The 16,346-nt window shown below is 49.3% G+C and overlaps 1 protein-coding gene across 1 annotated transcript in view; it reads right to left on the bottom strand.

Annotated features, from left to right (window-relative positions):
- Positions 1 to 14,249, bottom strand: part of BPI (bactericidal permeability increasing protein) — a 31,284-nt gene extending 17,035 nt beyond the window's left edge. Inside the window, exons 1-6 of the mRNA XM_067705182.1 lie at positions 13,841 to 14,249; positions 12,325 to 12,524; positions 9,739 to 9,853; positions 8,352 to 8,480; positions 6,707 to 6,868; positions 5,137 to 5,200 (exon numbers count right to left, since the gene is read on the bottom strand). Coding sequence (XP_067561283.1) covers positions 5,137 to 5,200; positions 6,707 to 6,868; positions 8,352 to 8,480; positions 9,739 to 9,853; positions 12,325 to 12,454 — 600 coding nt within the window. The 5' untranslated portion in view covers positions 12,455 to 12,524; positions 13,841 to 14,249. The remainder of the gene's footprint in view (positions 1 to 5,136; positions 5,201 to 6,706; positions 6,869 to 8,351; positions 8,481 to 9,738; positions 9,854 to 12,324; positions 12,525 to 13,840) is intronic.
- Between the last annotated feature and the right edge of the window lie 2,097 nt (positions 14,250 to 16,346).

The following is a 16,346-nucleotide window of genomic DNA, read 5'->3' as shown; positions in this document are numbered from 1 at the left end:
GCTTCTAGGAGCAGGGGGCAGGTCCTCTGCTCAAGCCTGGGTGGGCACCCTCATCTTTGCTTTGTGTGGCCAGAGAAGACTTCCCAGCCGTCCCCCTCCCATAACTCATAGGGGAACAAGCACTGGTCTGAGAAGCCCTGGGTCACATGCTGATTTTGCCACTGAGGAAGTTACTCCATTTCTATGAGAAAAGAGACCCTTATTTTCTCATCTGTAAAATGGAGCCCTGCGGGTTATAGTTTCCATTCCATTTGCTCTTCTGGAATGTGGCCCTGTCACACCCATTTAGAGGTGGAGTCTGTGAACTCTCCCCTACAATCTGGGTGGGCGGGGTGGCTACTTGCTTCTAACCAATAGAAAACAGCGCAAGTCACACTGTGTAACTTCCCAGGTGAGGTCATAAAAGGCTGTGCAGCTTCCACTTCGGTCTCTTGAGATGCTCCCTCTGGAACCCACTGATGATCTGTGCAAAGCCCCAGCCCCATGGAGGGGACACGGGTAGATGCTCCACTCAACAGCCCCGGCTGAGCCGAGCATCCAGTCTTCCCAGCTCAGGCACCACGGACATGAGAGGAGATCCCACCGGATGACTCTAGCCCCAGGCTTTGGAGTCTTCCCAGATGAGGTACAGACATCATGGAGCAGAGACAAGCTACGCTGGTCCCGCTGTGCCTGCTGATTTCCTGATCCACAGAATCCGTGAACATTATCGAATGGTCGTTGCTGGATGACGCTGTATGTGGGGCTATTTGTTTCGAAGCAACAGCTGGAATAGAGGATTAAAATCACAGGCTTCCTTAATTTGACCCATTGGGGCTGATGGGGTAGGTGGTGCAGTAGGTGGCGGTGGTCAGATAAGCCCCGCCTTCACGACGTTGCTCCCCCCACGTCTTGAATGACCTCATTCATCCAACGGAGTCTCTCCAGTCCTTGCATTTCTTGACTGTTGGGCAGCCCCGGGCATGGTGGGCCACTGTCTCTGACTGAGGACCCTCCCCGCTCTCCGCCTGGCCCGCTACTTCCTCTTCCTCGGACACCCTGTGAGCTCCTTTTCCCTCGTGAAGATGTTGATCTCCTTGGACTGCCCGCTCCTTCCACCCAGGAGCCCCTCTGGAGCTTGCCATACATGCCCATGGCCCCTGTGGGACATTGTTGGTCCACCCCGGGGGTCCCCTGCGCTTGGCATGACAGCTCCCTACACACCCAGCAACTCTCCCTGCCTGAGGACTTTAATCCCTGGACCTTGCTCCCAAGTGCCAAGGAGTTACAGCAGCCAGAAAGAGGGGTGAGAGTTGATGGATAAATACCCATCTTCCCCACCCCTTTGGGACAGTTCTGAGGTGTGTGCCCCGAAGTCCCGCAGCACTGAGCCCCAGCTGTCCAGAGTGGTAGCCCACTCAATAATGTTCCTGTTCCCAGCTCTCTTCCCCACCCCTTGCCTGGGATCCCCGCCCAATAAAACACTCGCACCTGAATCTTTGTCTCAGCCATGCCTGGGGGGACCCTGATTGGGTCCCCCGCTCCACGTTCCCAACCTGCGGCCAGCACCCAGACCTTGGTTTGCAGCCAGACATCTCCCCTGAGCTCCAGCCTGAGAGTCCAGCTGCCTTCCTGGACCAAGTCCCTGGATGTCCCACAGGCCCCCAAGGCCAGCACATCTCAACCAAACCCATCAGGTTCCCACTCCTCCACAGTACTGGTCCCCCTATCTGCCCACAGGGCAGATAGGGCACCTCCACACTTCCCTCCCGCCTTCCCCACTGTCAATCAAGTTATTTTATCTGGGGGGGTGGGAGGGAGGAAGGAAAGGAAGGAAGGAGGGAGAAATTTTGGTTTTCGTGGAGTGTGTTTCTATCACATAAAACTCTGGATGTCCCAAGGAGACTAAGAATGTCACTGTCGGAGAAACCCGTGCCTCTGCTCCAAGTGGCCCAAAGGTGAGAGCAGGCGGCACATCTGGCAGCGAAGGGCCAGCTGGACACCTGGGCTGCCTGCCCTCAGCTACTGCCCTCCAATGCCAGTTACTAATGAGGGCCACCAGGGGGCTCCAAATCACAGCAAATCACACGGCAGCCTGGCGCCTGCCTGTCTGCTGCCACCCTCCTCCGCCCCCACCCCCATCCACACCCTATATAGACCCTTCCTTCCCTCAGACGCCCACTCTTCTCTCTGAATTCCTGGGGAGTGGACTCCCAAACTCATTCCTTGCCATTTCCAGGCCTTCGTAACATCATGGACACCCTGACACTTCATTTATTCATCCATCCATCCATTCATTCATTCAGGCCCATACTCTCTTCTAAACAATATCTTAGACTAATTAAGAGCTTCACCTCTGAGGTGGGGCGGCATGGGTTTGAAGCCCAGCCCTAACACTTCCTCTATCTGTGTCTCAGTGTTATTATTGTTCAGCTTGGCTGCTCTCAAGGGGTCACTCTTAAGGCGTTAACAAGAAATAATCTGTTTCAATAGTTCTTTACGTTAAATACATGCTAACACTCCCCTCATACTATTACTTAATTACAAAGATGGTTGAGTTACGGTTGAGCCAGGATGCTGGGGAGCCTTCACTATTTTAGTAATCCTTACAACGGCTTGGTGAAGAAGGTATCAATGTCCCCATTTTACAGATGGTGAAACTGAGGTTTGGAAAAGTCAAGTGATTTGCTCAACATCACACAGCTAAGCCCTGGAGCCAGAATCAAAACCCAGAGACTCTGACTCTAAAACCTGTTTTATAATCTCCTCTGTTATGCATTTTGACCACCAGGCATGGATTTTTTTTTTTTTTTTTAACTTTTGACAGAGTGCCTTCAGATAGATGATCTCATTTGATGGATGTCTCCCTACCCATGTTGTCAGTGCCTTTCACTGGGAGACCAAGGTCTCCCACCTGGAAGACTGCACAAGCCTCCTCAGTGTCCCCGAGACTCCTGGTCTCTCCAGCCGTTCTCACGGCAGCCAAAGAAGTTGTTCTAAAGCACAGATCTGGCCAGGTCACCCCTTTGCCTAAAACCTTCAATGGCTCCCCATTGCCCTTTGAGAAAACTCAAGCTCACTTGTCTTGGGAGACAGGCTCAGGGATTTCCTGGAGATTGACAATTTATTAATGGAAAACTAGCCCAAGGAATGGCCCCTTTTCTCAGCTGAAGAGGTTGGCTTGCGTGGGGCGGGGGTTAGGGTGAAGGTAGGCTTGGGAAGCTCTGGTCCGTGTCTGTCTTTCGTACCAGTTCCAGCCTCAGGACATAGTTTGACCACACTCTAGTCTAGCAGCTTCATCAGCTGCATGTTTTCTGGGTGGGTATCGCTACCAAGGGGGTTCGGGGTTGGGGGATGGGGAAGGAGGCTGGAGGGCTATGAGGAGAGGGGCTCAGTGCAAGAGAATGGTAGTTTCTCTGCAGGGAAGAATGATGGGAGAAGAGCAGAGGTGGTCCAAGCATGGGGGAATTTGCCGTGTGTGTGTCACATGACCCTTTCTTAGTTTCTCACTGGATCCCCAGGAAAATTGACATGACTGATTTTTAGAGCTGGACATGTGCTTTCCAAGGGCTGTTGGGGACTGCTGAAGAGGTCTGGGTGAGAGCAGAGATAAACCCACACACATATGGTCACCTTATCTTTGACAAAGGAGGCAAGAATATACAATAGAGAAAAGACAGCCTCTTCAATAAGTGGTGCTGGGAAAACTGGACAGCTACATGTAAAAGAATGAAATTAGATCACTCCCTAACACCATACACAAAAATAAACTCAAAATGGTTTAAAGACTAAATGTAAGGCCAGACACTATCAAACTCTCAGAGGAAAACATAGGCAGAACACTCTGTGACATAAATCACAGCAAGATCCTTTTTGACCCACCTCCTAGAGGAATGGAAATAAAAACAAAAAAAACAAATGGGACCTAATGAAACTTAAATGCTTTTGCACAGCAAAGGAAACCATAAACAAGACAAAAAGACAGCCCTCAGAATGGGAGAAAATATTTGCAAATGAAGCAACTGACAAAGGATTAATCTCCAAAATATACAAGCAGCTCATGCAGCTCAATATCAAAAAGCCAAACAACCCAATCCAAAAATGGGCAGAAGACCTAAACAGACATTTCTCCAAAGTATACATACAGATGGCCAACAAACACATGAAAAGATTCTCAACATCACTAATCATTAGAGAAATGCAAATCAAAACCACGATGAGGTATCACCTCACACCAGTCAGAATGGCCATCAACAAAAAAATCTAGAAACAACAAATGCTGGAGAGGGTGTGGAGAAAAGGAACCCTCCTGCACTGCTGGTAGAAATGTAAATTGATACAGCCATTATGGAGAACAGTATGGAGGTTCCTTAAAAAACTAAAAATAGAACTACCATATGACCCAGCAATCCCACTGCTGGGCATATACCCTGAGAAAACCATAATTCAAAAAGATAAATGTACCACAATATTCACTGCAGCACTATTTACAATAGCCAGGACATGGAAGCAACCTAAATGTCCATCGACAGATGAATGGATAAAGATGTGGCACGTATATACAAGGGAACTCAGCCATAAAAAGGAACGAAATTGAGTTATTTGTAGTGAGGTGGATGGACCTAGAGTCTGTCATACAGAGTGAAGTAAGTCAGAAAGAGAAAAACAAAGAACACACATATGTGGAATCTAAAAAAATGGTGCTGATGAACCCAGCTGCAGGGCAGGAATAAAGACACAGACATAGAGAACGGACTTGAGGAAGGGGGCGAAGGGGAAGCTCTGACGAAGTGCGAGAGTAGCAGTGACATATATACACTACCAAATGTAAAATAGATAGCTAGTGGGAAGCTGCTTCATAGCACAGGGAGACCAGCTCCATGCTTTGTGACGACCTAGAGGGGTGGGATAGGGAGGCTGGGAGGGAGGCTTAAGAGGGAGGGGATATGGGGACACATGTATACATATAGCTGATTCACTTTGTTGTACAACAGAAACTAACACAACACTGTAAAGCAATTACACACCAATAAAGATATATATATATATATAAAAGAGGTCTGGGTGAGAGCAGAAGTGTCCAGCGATGCGTGAGGTATGTGGACACAGAAGGCCCCACCCGCTCTGACAGGAGGTGAGATTCTGAGCCCCTCGTACCTTGCGGTTCATGCCGTTTCGGAGCGAAGACTCGATTTTTTTACGGAAGAGTTGGATCAGCCACCTGGAGATTGACACGTGGGGACATGCATGAGGCTTCCCAGGTGGCCCTGGGATGCATTCCGAAGGCTTCCTCATCTGGGAAGCCTTCCTCCCTTTTCCAAATAAACCTAAACTCCCTCATCCCTGGGCTCCAACTCTGTGCACCCCCATCAGACACTTCTTCCCCTGTGTGCGACCTGTTTCTGAGGTTATTTCTTCAACAGGTGCACGGCTGGACCCCCATCCCATCTCAGCCTCAGTCCTCACCACTCCCTCTCTCTGTACTCCAGCCACACTGCTTTGCTGTATCCTCCTGTGTCCTGTGCTTCCCCTCACCATAGGGCCTTTGCACATGCTGTTCGCTCTGCTTAAAACACCCCTTGTCCCCAAGTTAATTAACTCCTACTTATTCTTTTCATCTCAATTGAAATGTCATTTCATCAAAGAAAATGAAATGACCAGCCCCCAGACTAGGTCAGATCCTCCAGTTCTATGTGTTCATCGCACTTTGTACCTCTTTTTCTCAGTTCTTATTGTGAGCCATTCATTAATGCAATGATTTGATTAATGTTTGTCTTCCCCACAGGCTGGAAGCTTCAAAAGAGCAGGGACTGTGTAGCTAAGACTCTGGGGCCAGCAAGTCCTGGGCTGAATCCCAATCCCTTCTCAATACTCAATAGGGATGAAAACTCAGGTTATTTCCTATTCTTTCTGTGTCTTGTCTCCTCTGAATATGGGGTAATAATTGACGAACTGCACAGAGCCATTGTGTGGATTGAATGAGATAAGGAACATGCTTGAAACAGTGCCAGGCATGCAGTAAGTCTCCAATCGCTGTTAGCAAGGCCAAATTTTTAGTGACCACTGCTACTTCCTGAGCACGATGCATAAGCCTGGTGCATAGCAGATTCTTAGTCGATGTTCGTTGGATGGATGGAGAGATGAATGCTTGCAGGCTTGTGGTAAGGATTGTATAACTTGGTGCACTTAAAGTGTTTAGTGCACAGCCCGGAGCATAAGTGCTCAGTAAAGTTTGCTGAATGAATATTGAATGAGTGAGTGACTCTTCAAGGCAGGGATGTTGTGTGTTCCATCTGTAGACCCCTGTCCCCTTACACCTGAGGCCTGGCATAGAAGTGGCATTTGGGATGTGTTTTCTGAATACAAGAATAATCAGGACAGGGACTGCCCTGGTGGCGCAGTGGTTAAGAATCCACCTGCCAATGCAGGGGACACGGGTTTGAGCCCTGGTCCAGGAAGATCCCACATGCCGCGGAGCAAGTGAGCCCGTGCGCCACAGCTAGTGAAGTCCGCGCGCCTAGAGCCCGTGCTCTGCAACGAGAAGCCACCGCAATGAGAAGCCTGTGCACCGCAGCTGAGTAGACCCGCTCGCCACAACTAGAGAAAGCCCATGCACAGCAACGAAGACCCAACACAGCCAAAAATAAATAAATAAATTTATAAAAAAAGAAAGAATAACTAGGACAATCCTGTCCCTCCTCCCATCCACAGCCCCAGGAGATCATACCCCAGGCTGCTGCGCGAGATGCGTACGCGGACACTGTTGATGTGGCTGCTGCAGCGGGAGCAGGTGACTGTGGGGTGGCCCGAGGTGGGGTCATAACCCAGCTTGAGACCAGCCAAAATGGAGATGCCATCCACACTCAGGTCAAAGTTGCCGCTGACTTTGCTGAAGGGAAACAGAAAGAAAAGACTTGGAGCAAGCATTTTCTTCTCGCTGCCATTCAGACTTCACACCAATGCTGGAAGGCAGGTTTTGCTATTATCTCCACTCTGGGTGAGGAGATGGAGTTCAGAGAGGGAAGGCAGCTTGCCCAAGATCACACAGCAGCTGAGTGAAAGAGCCAGGATTCCAACTCGAAGTCTGAACCCATGTCTACCTGGCAGAACCCTGCTCTTACTGCCTCAGCCTCTGCCTGTGTGCTGTGTGGCACTGAGAGTGTTTCTCAACCTCTCTGAGCTTCAGTTTCCTTACCCAGACCCTGGACCAGCAGTGGGACACCAGCTTTGCCACTAGAAAGCTCAGTTTGGGGGACCAATGACTTTAATTAATGACCTCATTCATTAAATGGGGTTAATAACTCCTCCCTCAGGGATGAAATGAGTTTGGGATAAGACAGTGAGTGTGAATGTAGTTTGTCAACTCTTCTATAATGTGAGGAAGTATTGTTATCATTTTGTGTGTGTGTGTGTGTGATCAGTAGTGAAATGATAGATGTGAAACAGCCCAAGTGAAGAAGTAAGCAATTCTTGTTGTGGGGAATGGACACACCCAGCAGTCCTTGTAACAGAAGGCAGACTCACGCCCCTCTCCTCACCAAAGTGTCTGTTTTCTCCCTGGATTCACCACAAAGGAGAAGCTGATAAACTGACAGGTCAGTCTGAACCACTGTCACTGCTGCACAGAGTCACTGCAGGGAGGGCCCAATATTTAGATTCAGAGCTGTTGTTTGGGTGATCTGCCCCAATTTTCACCCCTCCCTGCACCCATACCCTCACCATTGCCTACCTTGGGGGGATATGTGTGTATTTCCATGCTCCTGACCTTGGACTTGATCACATGACTTGCTTTGGCCAATGGCATACGAATAGAAGTGACCATGGGCCAGTTCAATCCCCCCCAGGCCTTAAGGGGACCTGCATGTTTCTGGTTGCCCTTTTTGCACCTCCGCCATCACTAAATCTGCTCTGGGTAGCCCACTGGTCCAGGGAGGAGGAGATACCTGTGTAGCACGGCTACCTCAGCTGAGGGCAACCTACATCAGGGAACCCCAGTCAACACATGGATAGGTAAGTGATGATATGTGACTTGTTTGAGGTCACTGAGTTTCGGTCACTGATGGTTTGTTACAGAGCGATAGCTAACTGATAAAGGGGTAAACTAAAGGTCCCACTTAGCCTTCCATCCTAAGCCACATGCACCAGCTCAGCCTTGCCCGTGCCCTGCACTGAGATGTGGGAAAATTCTCAGCTATTAACCAAGGGTTATGTTGAAAATTCTTCTGTGAAAAGTTCCCCCAGGAACTCTGAGGGGCCAAATGGTAATGCGCCAGGCAAAAATTGGGCATTCTCGAGACCTTGGCTCTCATCTCCTCCAAATATCACCAAGAGCTCACTCACACACTCAACAAACACTGAGCTTGGACACGCACATGAAATTCTTTCGTGCCTTCCATTTTCCACTCATCTTGATACTGGCATCTTTGATGGAGAGATCAAGGTCTTGATCAGGCAACGGTCTTATCTGGGAATTGGGAAGCTTGAATTCACGAATAACCAAGCTGCAAAGAAGAAATGATCAGTTAGTCTCTAAGTGTCCCCACAAGGACTCAGTCAGTGGTCGGTGCAGACGCATTCCCCTCCATCCCGGCCCTTTACCCCAGTTATTCCAAAAGAACCCAGAAGCTATGAGAGCAGCCTGGGGAGCTCTGTGGTTAGGCTTTGAAGTCAGACAAATCTGCATTTGAACCCTGCTCTTCAGTTTACTGCTGTGTGACCCCGGGCACATCACTTAATCATGCTGAGCCTGTTTCCTCATGTTGTAAAATGAGCACAGTAACCTCTGTCTTGCAGGGTGTGTGATGATCAGTGAAGATTATCCCAGTGACTACAATTTCTGTAAAGGGTGGAATGTGTCTGCCTTTTTTTCACTACTGTAGCATAGCCTGGTGAGTCAGACACACAGTAGGTGCTCAAAAATATCTGTTGAATGAGTGAGTGCCTAAAATTCTTTAGAGGACATTTATGGATTTCTCTCCCCAGCACCCATTCCCCTCTCTCGTGATGACAGAAGTGCCATTTACTTTGGAGGAACCCTTCCCCACATCTAGTCCGTGACGCTCCAAAGAAAGTTGACTTCACCGCCATCTTCAGGGGGTGGAGCTTGAGACTTCAGCACAAGCTCCTTCGTGTCTGCTATCCCCCTGGCCACAGTGATTGGTCCAGGAGTGTGTACATAACCTAAGACGGACCAATCAGAGTGAATCTTAGGAGTTTTGCTTGAGCTGTAAGGAGAAGGTGCCCTCCTCCCACAGGGCTGGGAGTGCTGAGAAGGTGCCGGCGAGTGCTTCGCGGGGAGGCCCTACCCAAGAATTAGCCCTCCCGAGGGAAGCGGTGCTGAGAGGTGGCAGGAGAGAAACAGGGTCCAGTGACATTTGAGCCTTCCTCAAGCTGAACCCGAAGACAGACAATTCCAGGGACCTGTGAGCCAATACCTTCTGGTTTAGGCCATTTTGGACTAGGTTTTCTGTCCTTGAAACCTCACCCCCACCCCTAATCCTAATTAACATGTGGGCTTGGCACAGAGTTTGGGGGTCCATGACATCCCCGTAGGAGTCACGGCGAGTGCCTGAAAGACCGTTTGTGTGGTTTTCTCCACATGCAGCTTGGGGGATTGGATCCCCTTGGGATGGTGTAAACATTAGCTTGGGGATCCTAATGTCTCTGAGTTTAGGAGTCGGTGGCTCTGTGAGTCTAGGTCTTGGTGGCCCCAACACACTACAGTCCTGCACACGGAGGACTGAGCTTGATGGACCTTACCTGTAGAAGCTATACTTCCCTTTCCCAAGGTACTTCATCTTAAAGCTTCCTGAGAAAGTGGGAATTGTGACCTTCTCCAACTCCTTCTGCAGAGTAGCCACTCCCTGCTGGCAGGCTGAGGGGAAAGAGCGGGGTCAGTGGTCAGAGGTGTGCAGCCTGTTCATGGCAGGGACGTTGGGATTGGAAAGATCTAAAGCAGGGCTCAAGTTAAGGTTTTTGTCAAGGGCCCCAGAGCAAATATTTTCTGCTCTGTGGGTCTTACTGTCTCTGTCACAACCACTCAGCCGTAGACAATACGTCAATGAGTAGGTACGGTTGTGTTCCAATAAAACTTTATTGATGGACACTGGAATTTGAATTTCATATCATTTTCACATGGTGTGAGATAGGATTCTTCTTTTGATTTTTTCCAACTGTAAAAGCCATGCTTAGTTCCTGGGCCATGCAAAAACACGTGTTGGTCCAGATTTGGCCTATGGGCTGTCATTTGCCAACCCCTAGTTTAAAATATCACCCCCTCCAAATACCCAGTCATGCATCCTGCGGGTGTTATTGAACATCTGCTCTGTGCTCTGCCCTCACAGATACTCTACCTCTCTGGCTTTCGGACTCTCTCGCCACAGGACCTTTGCATGTACCATTCCTGTTGCCTAGGAAGCCCCTTCCTCTCATCTTCACCTGGTCGTTCTAGTCATCACTTCCTCTAGGAACTTTCTCTGACTCATCAGATGAGAGCGATCCCCCTTGTTATCATTCTCATGATGCTGTGGGCATCTCTTTTGGAGCTCCCATTACCGTTTGTAATTATGCATTTATTCATGTGATTTTTTTTACTACTATCTCTCTTCCCTACTAGATGTAAGCCCCCCAAGGTCAGTGGTAGACGTCACGGACATCCCCTATCTTTACCACAGTGACTGGAACTTAATACCTGTTGGAGGAATGAATGAATGAATGTTCCAGGGTCAGGAATTCTGCCATCAGTTATTAGGTGGTTAACAGCATCGAAAAACCAGTTAAAAGGCAAACACGTTAAATGAGAAGAGTAAGTAGTAGGATGAGGGATCCCAGGAGCCAGTTAGGAAGTAGTAAGAATAATAATAGTAATAATAATAATAACAGTTATCAAGCTCTTACTCTGTTCCAGGCACAGTTCTGGGCTCTATACACGTATTAAGTTACTGAATCTGAACAATCCTGGGTAGTAGGTCCTGTTACGATTCCCAGTTCACAGATGAGGAAGCTGAGACTCAGAAAGGTGACCGCACAGCTGGCAGGTGATGGAGGCAGGACTGGAATCCAGGCCTTCTGGTCCCAGAGCCTGTGCCCTGGGATAGGCCTTCTGGGGGTTCAAAAGTAAACAATGCCTAGATTGTCACTGCCCGGAGGGAAAAGAAAATGTGGGATGGCCACGATCTGTGGGTCTGCAGCGGCCAGGTCTTGAAGGGTCTCTAATGCCAAGCCCACGACATCCACTGAGGGCACTAGGGAACCACTGAACAGTGTAAGTAAAGAGGGGGAATGGGCAGCTTTGCTGTATTTCACAACTGTCACTGGTTGCCGCATGGGGTGTGAGTAGAAGGGGGAACCGAGGCTGCTGTGACAGGACATGAAGACTTCTGGGCTTAAAGGCCGAGCCCAAGCCTCTGCTCTCTGGAAGACTTCAGAACCACCCCAGGTCTGGGTATAGAGCAGGGACATAATCCTTTCTCCTAGCTCATGGGGAACCTTCCGTCTGCACCCCTGGGATTCAGAGGTGTCCTGCCTGGGCTGGGGTAGGAATTCAGGGGTGGGATACCAGGTCCCTTTGGTCCTGTCCTGATTCCCCAGGGGTCCACCGCGGCTGTGGTTCTGCCTTCCGGATCTGATTTCTCCGGCACTGGCTGTCCCCCACTGTTCTGCAGTTCATCTCTCTGCCACCGAGAGGCAGCATTGAGCAGCCCCACCCTGGTACATCTGACAAGACCAGAGCTCAGCTCCAGGCCGCCCACTTCCCAGTCCCTCCTCCAAGTTTGTCTGCTCATCTGTAAAGGTCGCTAGTAACAGTATGTCCTTTTAGCACAGTGCCTGGCACCGATCTGAGCAGGTCAGGGGGCTGCTTCATGCCAGTCTCTCCTCTGTCTGGGCCTGGATGCATGGCCTGGGGGACCCTCTCTGGGTCACCCAGATGGCTAGTGTGCACAATATGGCTGCCAGCCCCTGCCCTGGGGGAGGGCCTCCCCGCCCTGAAGACTGAGCCAGGGACCTTGAGACAAAAATCAGGGCTGAGAACCAGCTTGGAAGGAAGTGAAAGGCCTAGAAGCCCGAGTTGGGTATTGCGTAGAGGGAGGGGACCATGAGGCACCTGAGCACTGGACTCAAGAGTCCTCCAGGCCAGGGCTCCAATCCCGGTGCTGCCGCTTCCAGCCCTGTGACCTTGGGTAGCTCACCTTATCTCAGCTTCTTCATATGTAACACAGGGGTAAGAGGGCCTCCTTGGAGGAGCTGTGAGCAGGCCGTACACTGGATGTAAAGGGCTGCACACAGCAGGTGCTCAATCAGTGCTCCTCAGGGGTTGGAGGGGAGAAAAGGAAGGCATCCAGTTACCGTAGTCCAGGCCCTTCTGGGTGATCCTGGCCACGACGCCGGGGCTGGTGGTCGCTGTCACAGCTGTGCCCAGGGCGGCCAGCACCACCAGGGTCGCCCACCTCCACGTGTCATCAGGGCCCCTGGCCATGTCTTCGTCCTGCAGAGCTGCCAAAACCTCGAGGCCTTGGAGGGGACCCAGGGACCTATAAATGAGGCAGCTGGGGAACCGCAAGTCAGTGGAATGTAGAAAAGAGGAAGGAACACAGCAGGGGCGGGAGAAGGGATGGACGGCTGCCTGCCTGCGGTCCCCCACCATGGTCGGGGCCACAGCCCCAGAGCAGCCAGCAGTGGAGCCTGGGAGCCCTGTGTCTGTGTGTGTGGTGTGTGTGTGGTGTGCTATGCTGTGTGTGTTTGTATGTGTGGTGTGTGGTGTGTGTAGGTTGAGACTTCTGGCTCTGGGCATCATTCTCCTCCCTAAGCACCCCTTCTCCCTCCCTGAACCCCCACCCCAATCCCTTTATCTAAGGACTTCCTGGAAGCTGGGTGGTAGGTACATCAGTGCTCATTATATTTTTCTTTTCTTTTTTTTAATGCTTTACTGAGGTACAGTCGAGAAATAAAATTGGATACAGTTGGCCCTCGAACAACACAAGCTTGAACTGTGCAGGTGCACTTATATGGGGATTTTCTTCAATAAATACATGCTACGGTACTACACCATCTGTGGTTGGTTGAATCCACAGGTGTGGAACCTCGGATATGGTGGAACCGCATATATGGGGGGCCGACTCTTAAGTTATACGTGGATTTTCGGCTGCTGTCGGGGGGGTCAGTGCCCCAACCTCTGCATTGTTCAAGGGTCTAGTGTATATTTAAAGTGTACAAGGTGATAATTCGATAAATGTGTACATTGTCAAGTGACTTTCCCAGCCACGCTAGTTAACTCATCCATCACCTCACATAGTTATGATTCTGTGTATGTAGTGAGAAGGTTGAAGATTTACTCTCTTAGCAAATCTCAAGTGTACAATAGAGTACTCTTAGCTATAGTCACCTTGCTGTGCATTAGATCCCCAGAACTCATTCATTTTATAACTGAAAATTATATTTGTCTTTCTATTTTTGATTCCCTCGATGTTTTCCACAGTAAAACATTTAAGGAAACAGAACATTTATTATTTTCTTATCCTGAGAGGCAAAAATGGTAATAATTAAATGCTTGAATTTTGGAGTCTGGTATCTTAACTGTGGTTTTAAATCTCAACTCTGCCACTCTGTGGTGGTTTGACCTTGGTCAAGCCCCTTAACCTCTCTGAACCTCAATTTCCTCTCTGTAAAGTGGGGATAAACAGAATACCCTCCCTCTCTGGGTTTTTGTGAAGACATAAAGGGCTTTAAACCACGTAAAGCACCTAGCACAACACCCCTGCATAATAAGCCTACAAATGGTAGCTACTAATGTCACTCTGGCTTTAAAAGTAATCCATATTCATTGACCAAAATTTGAGAAAGAACCAAAAAAAATAAAAATTACCTGCAATCCCTAATTCCAGAGAGGACAAGCAGAAGTGTATTTTAGAGCATTTCTCTCCCCTCTCCCCCCTTTTGGTAAGTGTAGATAGAGTGTGTTTTTCAACGAAGAAATACGGGATCACACTGATCAGTTCTGTAAAGTTCCCTTTCTTCAATGAACAGTATGTAGGGTTCCGTCTCCTTCTACCTGCACTGCACGGTATTTCATTGCTTCCTCATCCCACAGTTTTCTTCACCAAGCTTTTGTTTTTATTCTTTTTACCGCTTCTTTTGACAGATGCGGAACCTGAGGGTTCGAGAGGGGAAGTGTTCTTCCCACTGTCAGACAGCTAGCTGCTAGCAGAGCTGGGATTCAAACTCAGACGCATCCCACACCATCCTGAGTCCTTCAGTGTTTTGGGGGTTGAGGGGGGCGGTGACCAGCACATACTCCCCATCTCCACACCAGCTTCCCCGAAGGATCTCTGTCTGCTCTGCCCCTGCCCCTCCCTCTGCAGCAGCCTCAGGCCCGGTGTGGGCGGGAATCCCGCTGGGCAGCCGCACCATCTCCATGGTGATTAGAGGAGGGGCGGGGCTGCAGAGGGGGAGGATGGCTTCTCTTCCGCTGAGTCCTCATCAGCCCCCTGGCGCCCTGTCTCCCTGACTCTGATTTGATGAAAGCCTAATGAAGCCCATTGAGCCAGGAGGACATGAGACCTCCTGAGTTTTCTTTTTTTTTTTTTTTCTTTCTTCTCTTCCTCTGTATCTAAAAGGGTCTCCCTTCCTGCCCCAACCTGCCACAACAAGAATCCTTCTGGCTTACTTAAGAATGAAAACAGTGACCATGCGCCGAGCATCTAGTATGTGGCAGGCACTTTACATATATTGTCTCCAAGCCTAAAAACAACCTGTGAGGGTGGGATGATTATTCTTCATTTTGGAGTTGAGGAAACTGAGTCACAGAGCGATTATGTCCCTATCAAGGTCACACTGCCTTTCATGGAGAGAATTCTCCCCTCTAGCTTTCCAAGAGGACTTGTCACCCTGGGTCCTCACCCTAGCTCTACCTTCCTGGGCCCCCAGACTCACATGTCTGTATCTGTACAAGGAAGATAGATGCCAAAACACATAGATCCATGACTTGTCAGACAATTAGATTTTTGAAGAGTTATCTTACACAGTTTTGAACACCTGCAGCTCTAACTGCCCCAAATTCCTGAGTGCCCTGAGTCCAGGCAGATGTTGCATCTGTGAGGGTGTCAGACAGGAAAGAAGTATTAAGAGGAAACTCACATGATGATGACTTACACCACCACTACATCAGAATCTTAAAACCAACGGGCAAGTTTTTGAAGCAGCCAGCCCCACTGGCTTCCCTCTGATCAGTCAGATCCAGATGAGTCCATCAGCGACCCTCTGGCCTCCTTTTCAGCTCTGCCACTGGCCATGGAGCTGTCCTACTGCTTCAGGCCTGACTCTCTACTCGGTTTGAGTGACAATGTCTTCAACCCAAGGAATAGAAATCCCCAGCTCACGTTGGCTTCAACAATAAACACATATAATATCTCAGAGACAAAGTCCAGAGAGAGGGCAGGTTTGAGGTTCTGATTAATTCAACAGCTAACAGGACTTCCCAGAGGTCCAGTGGTTAAGACTCTGTGCTTCCACTGAAGTGGGTGTGGGTTTGATCCCTGGTTGGGGAACTAAGATCCCACATGCCGTGCAGCCAAGAAAAACAAAAACAAACAAATTTGCAATAAAAATGGGAATTAAAAAAGAAACTCAACAGCTAACAGACATTTACCATCTCTCCACACCTGACTGCCCTCCTAGTGTCTCAGATTTACCCTCACACTGGCTTCTTTCATGGTTGTGTGAAATCAAATTCACATTTAATGGCAAGACAAGAAAATTTAAATGTAAAAAAATTTCTCTGGGGGCTTCCCTGGTGGCGCAGTGGTTGAGAGTCCGCCTGCCGATGCAGGGGACACGGGTTCGTGCCCCGGTCCGGGAGGATCCCACATGCCGTGGAGCGGCTGGGCCCGTGAGCCATGGCCGCTGAGCCTGCGCGTCGGAGCCTGCGCTCCGCAACGGGAGAGGCCACAGCAGTGAGAGGCCCGCGTACCGCAAAAAAAAAAAAAAAATTTCTCTGCCCTTTGGCCTCCTCTCTCCCCTCTGCCGTGCATTGCGTTAGGCATTGACCGAAACTTCCCTGTTGGCAGAAATACCTGCTCAACCCTAAAGAGCCACATTCTCCTAGCGTCACCAAGAGAACTCCTTAAAGATAACATTCCTTCCTGATCTTGTAAGGGGATCACATGGCCCATCACCTTGTACTTGCATATCTGAATTGTGTAAAATGTCAATAATACGTCATCTAACGTACAGCCCTCTGTCTCAAAAAACTTCTGTAACTGTGTTTTGACTTCTAATGGGTGGAACAGTTCTCAGAGCTTTCTGAGATGCTGTTCCTGGGTTTTGTTTTTTTTTTTTTCGTTTTTTCATTTTGTTTTGTTTTGTTTTAGATT

Source organism: Pseudorca crassidens, chromosome 15 (genome assembly GCF_039906515.1).
Source record: "Pseudorca crassidens isolate mPseCra1 chromosome 15, mPseCra1.hap1, whole genome shotgun sequence".
Lineage (NCBI taxonomy): Eukaryota > Metazoa > Chordata > Mammalia > Artiodactyla > Delphinidae > Pseudorca > Pseudorca crassidens.
The sequence above is the reverse complement of the archived record's forward strand: the minus strand, read 5'-3'. Positions and strand labels throughout refer to the sequence as shown.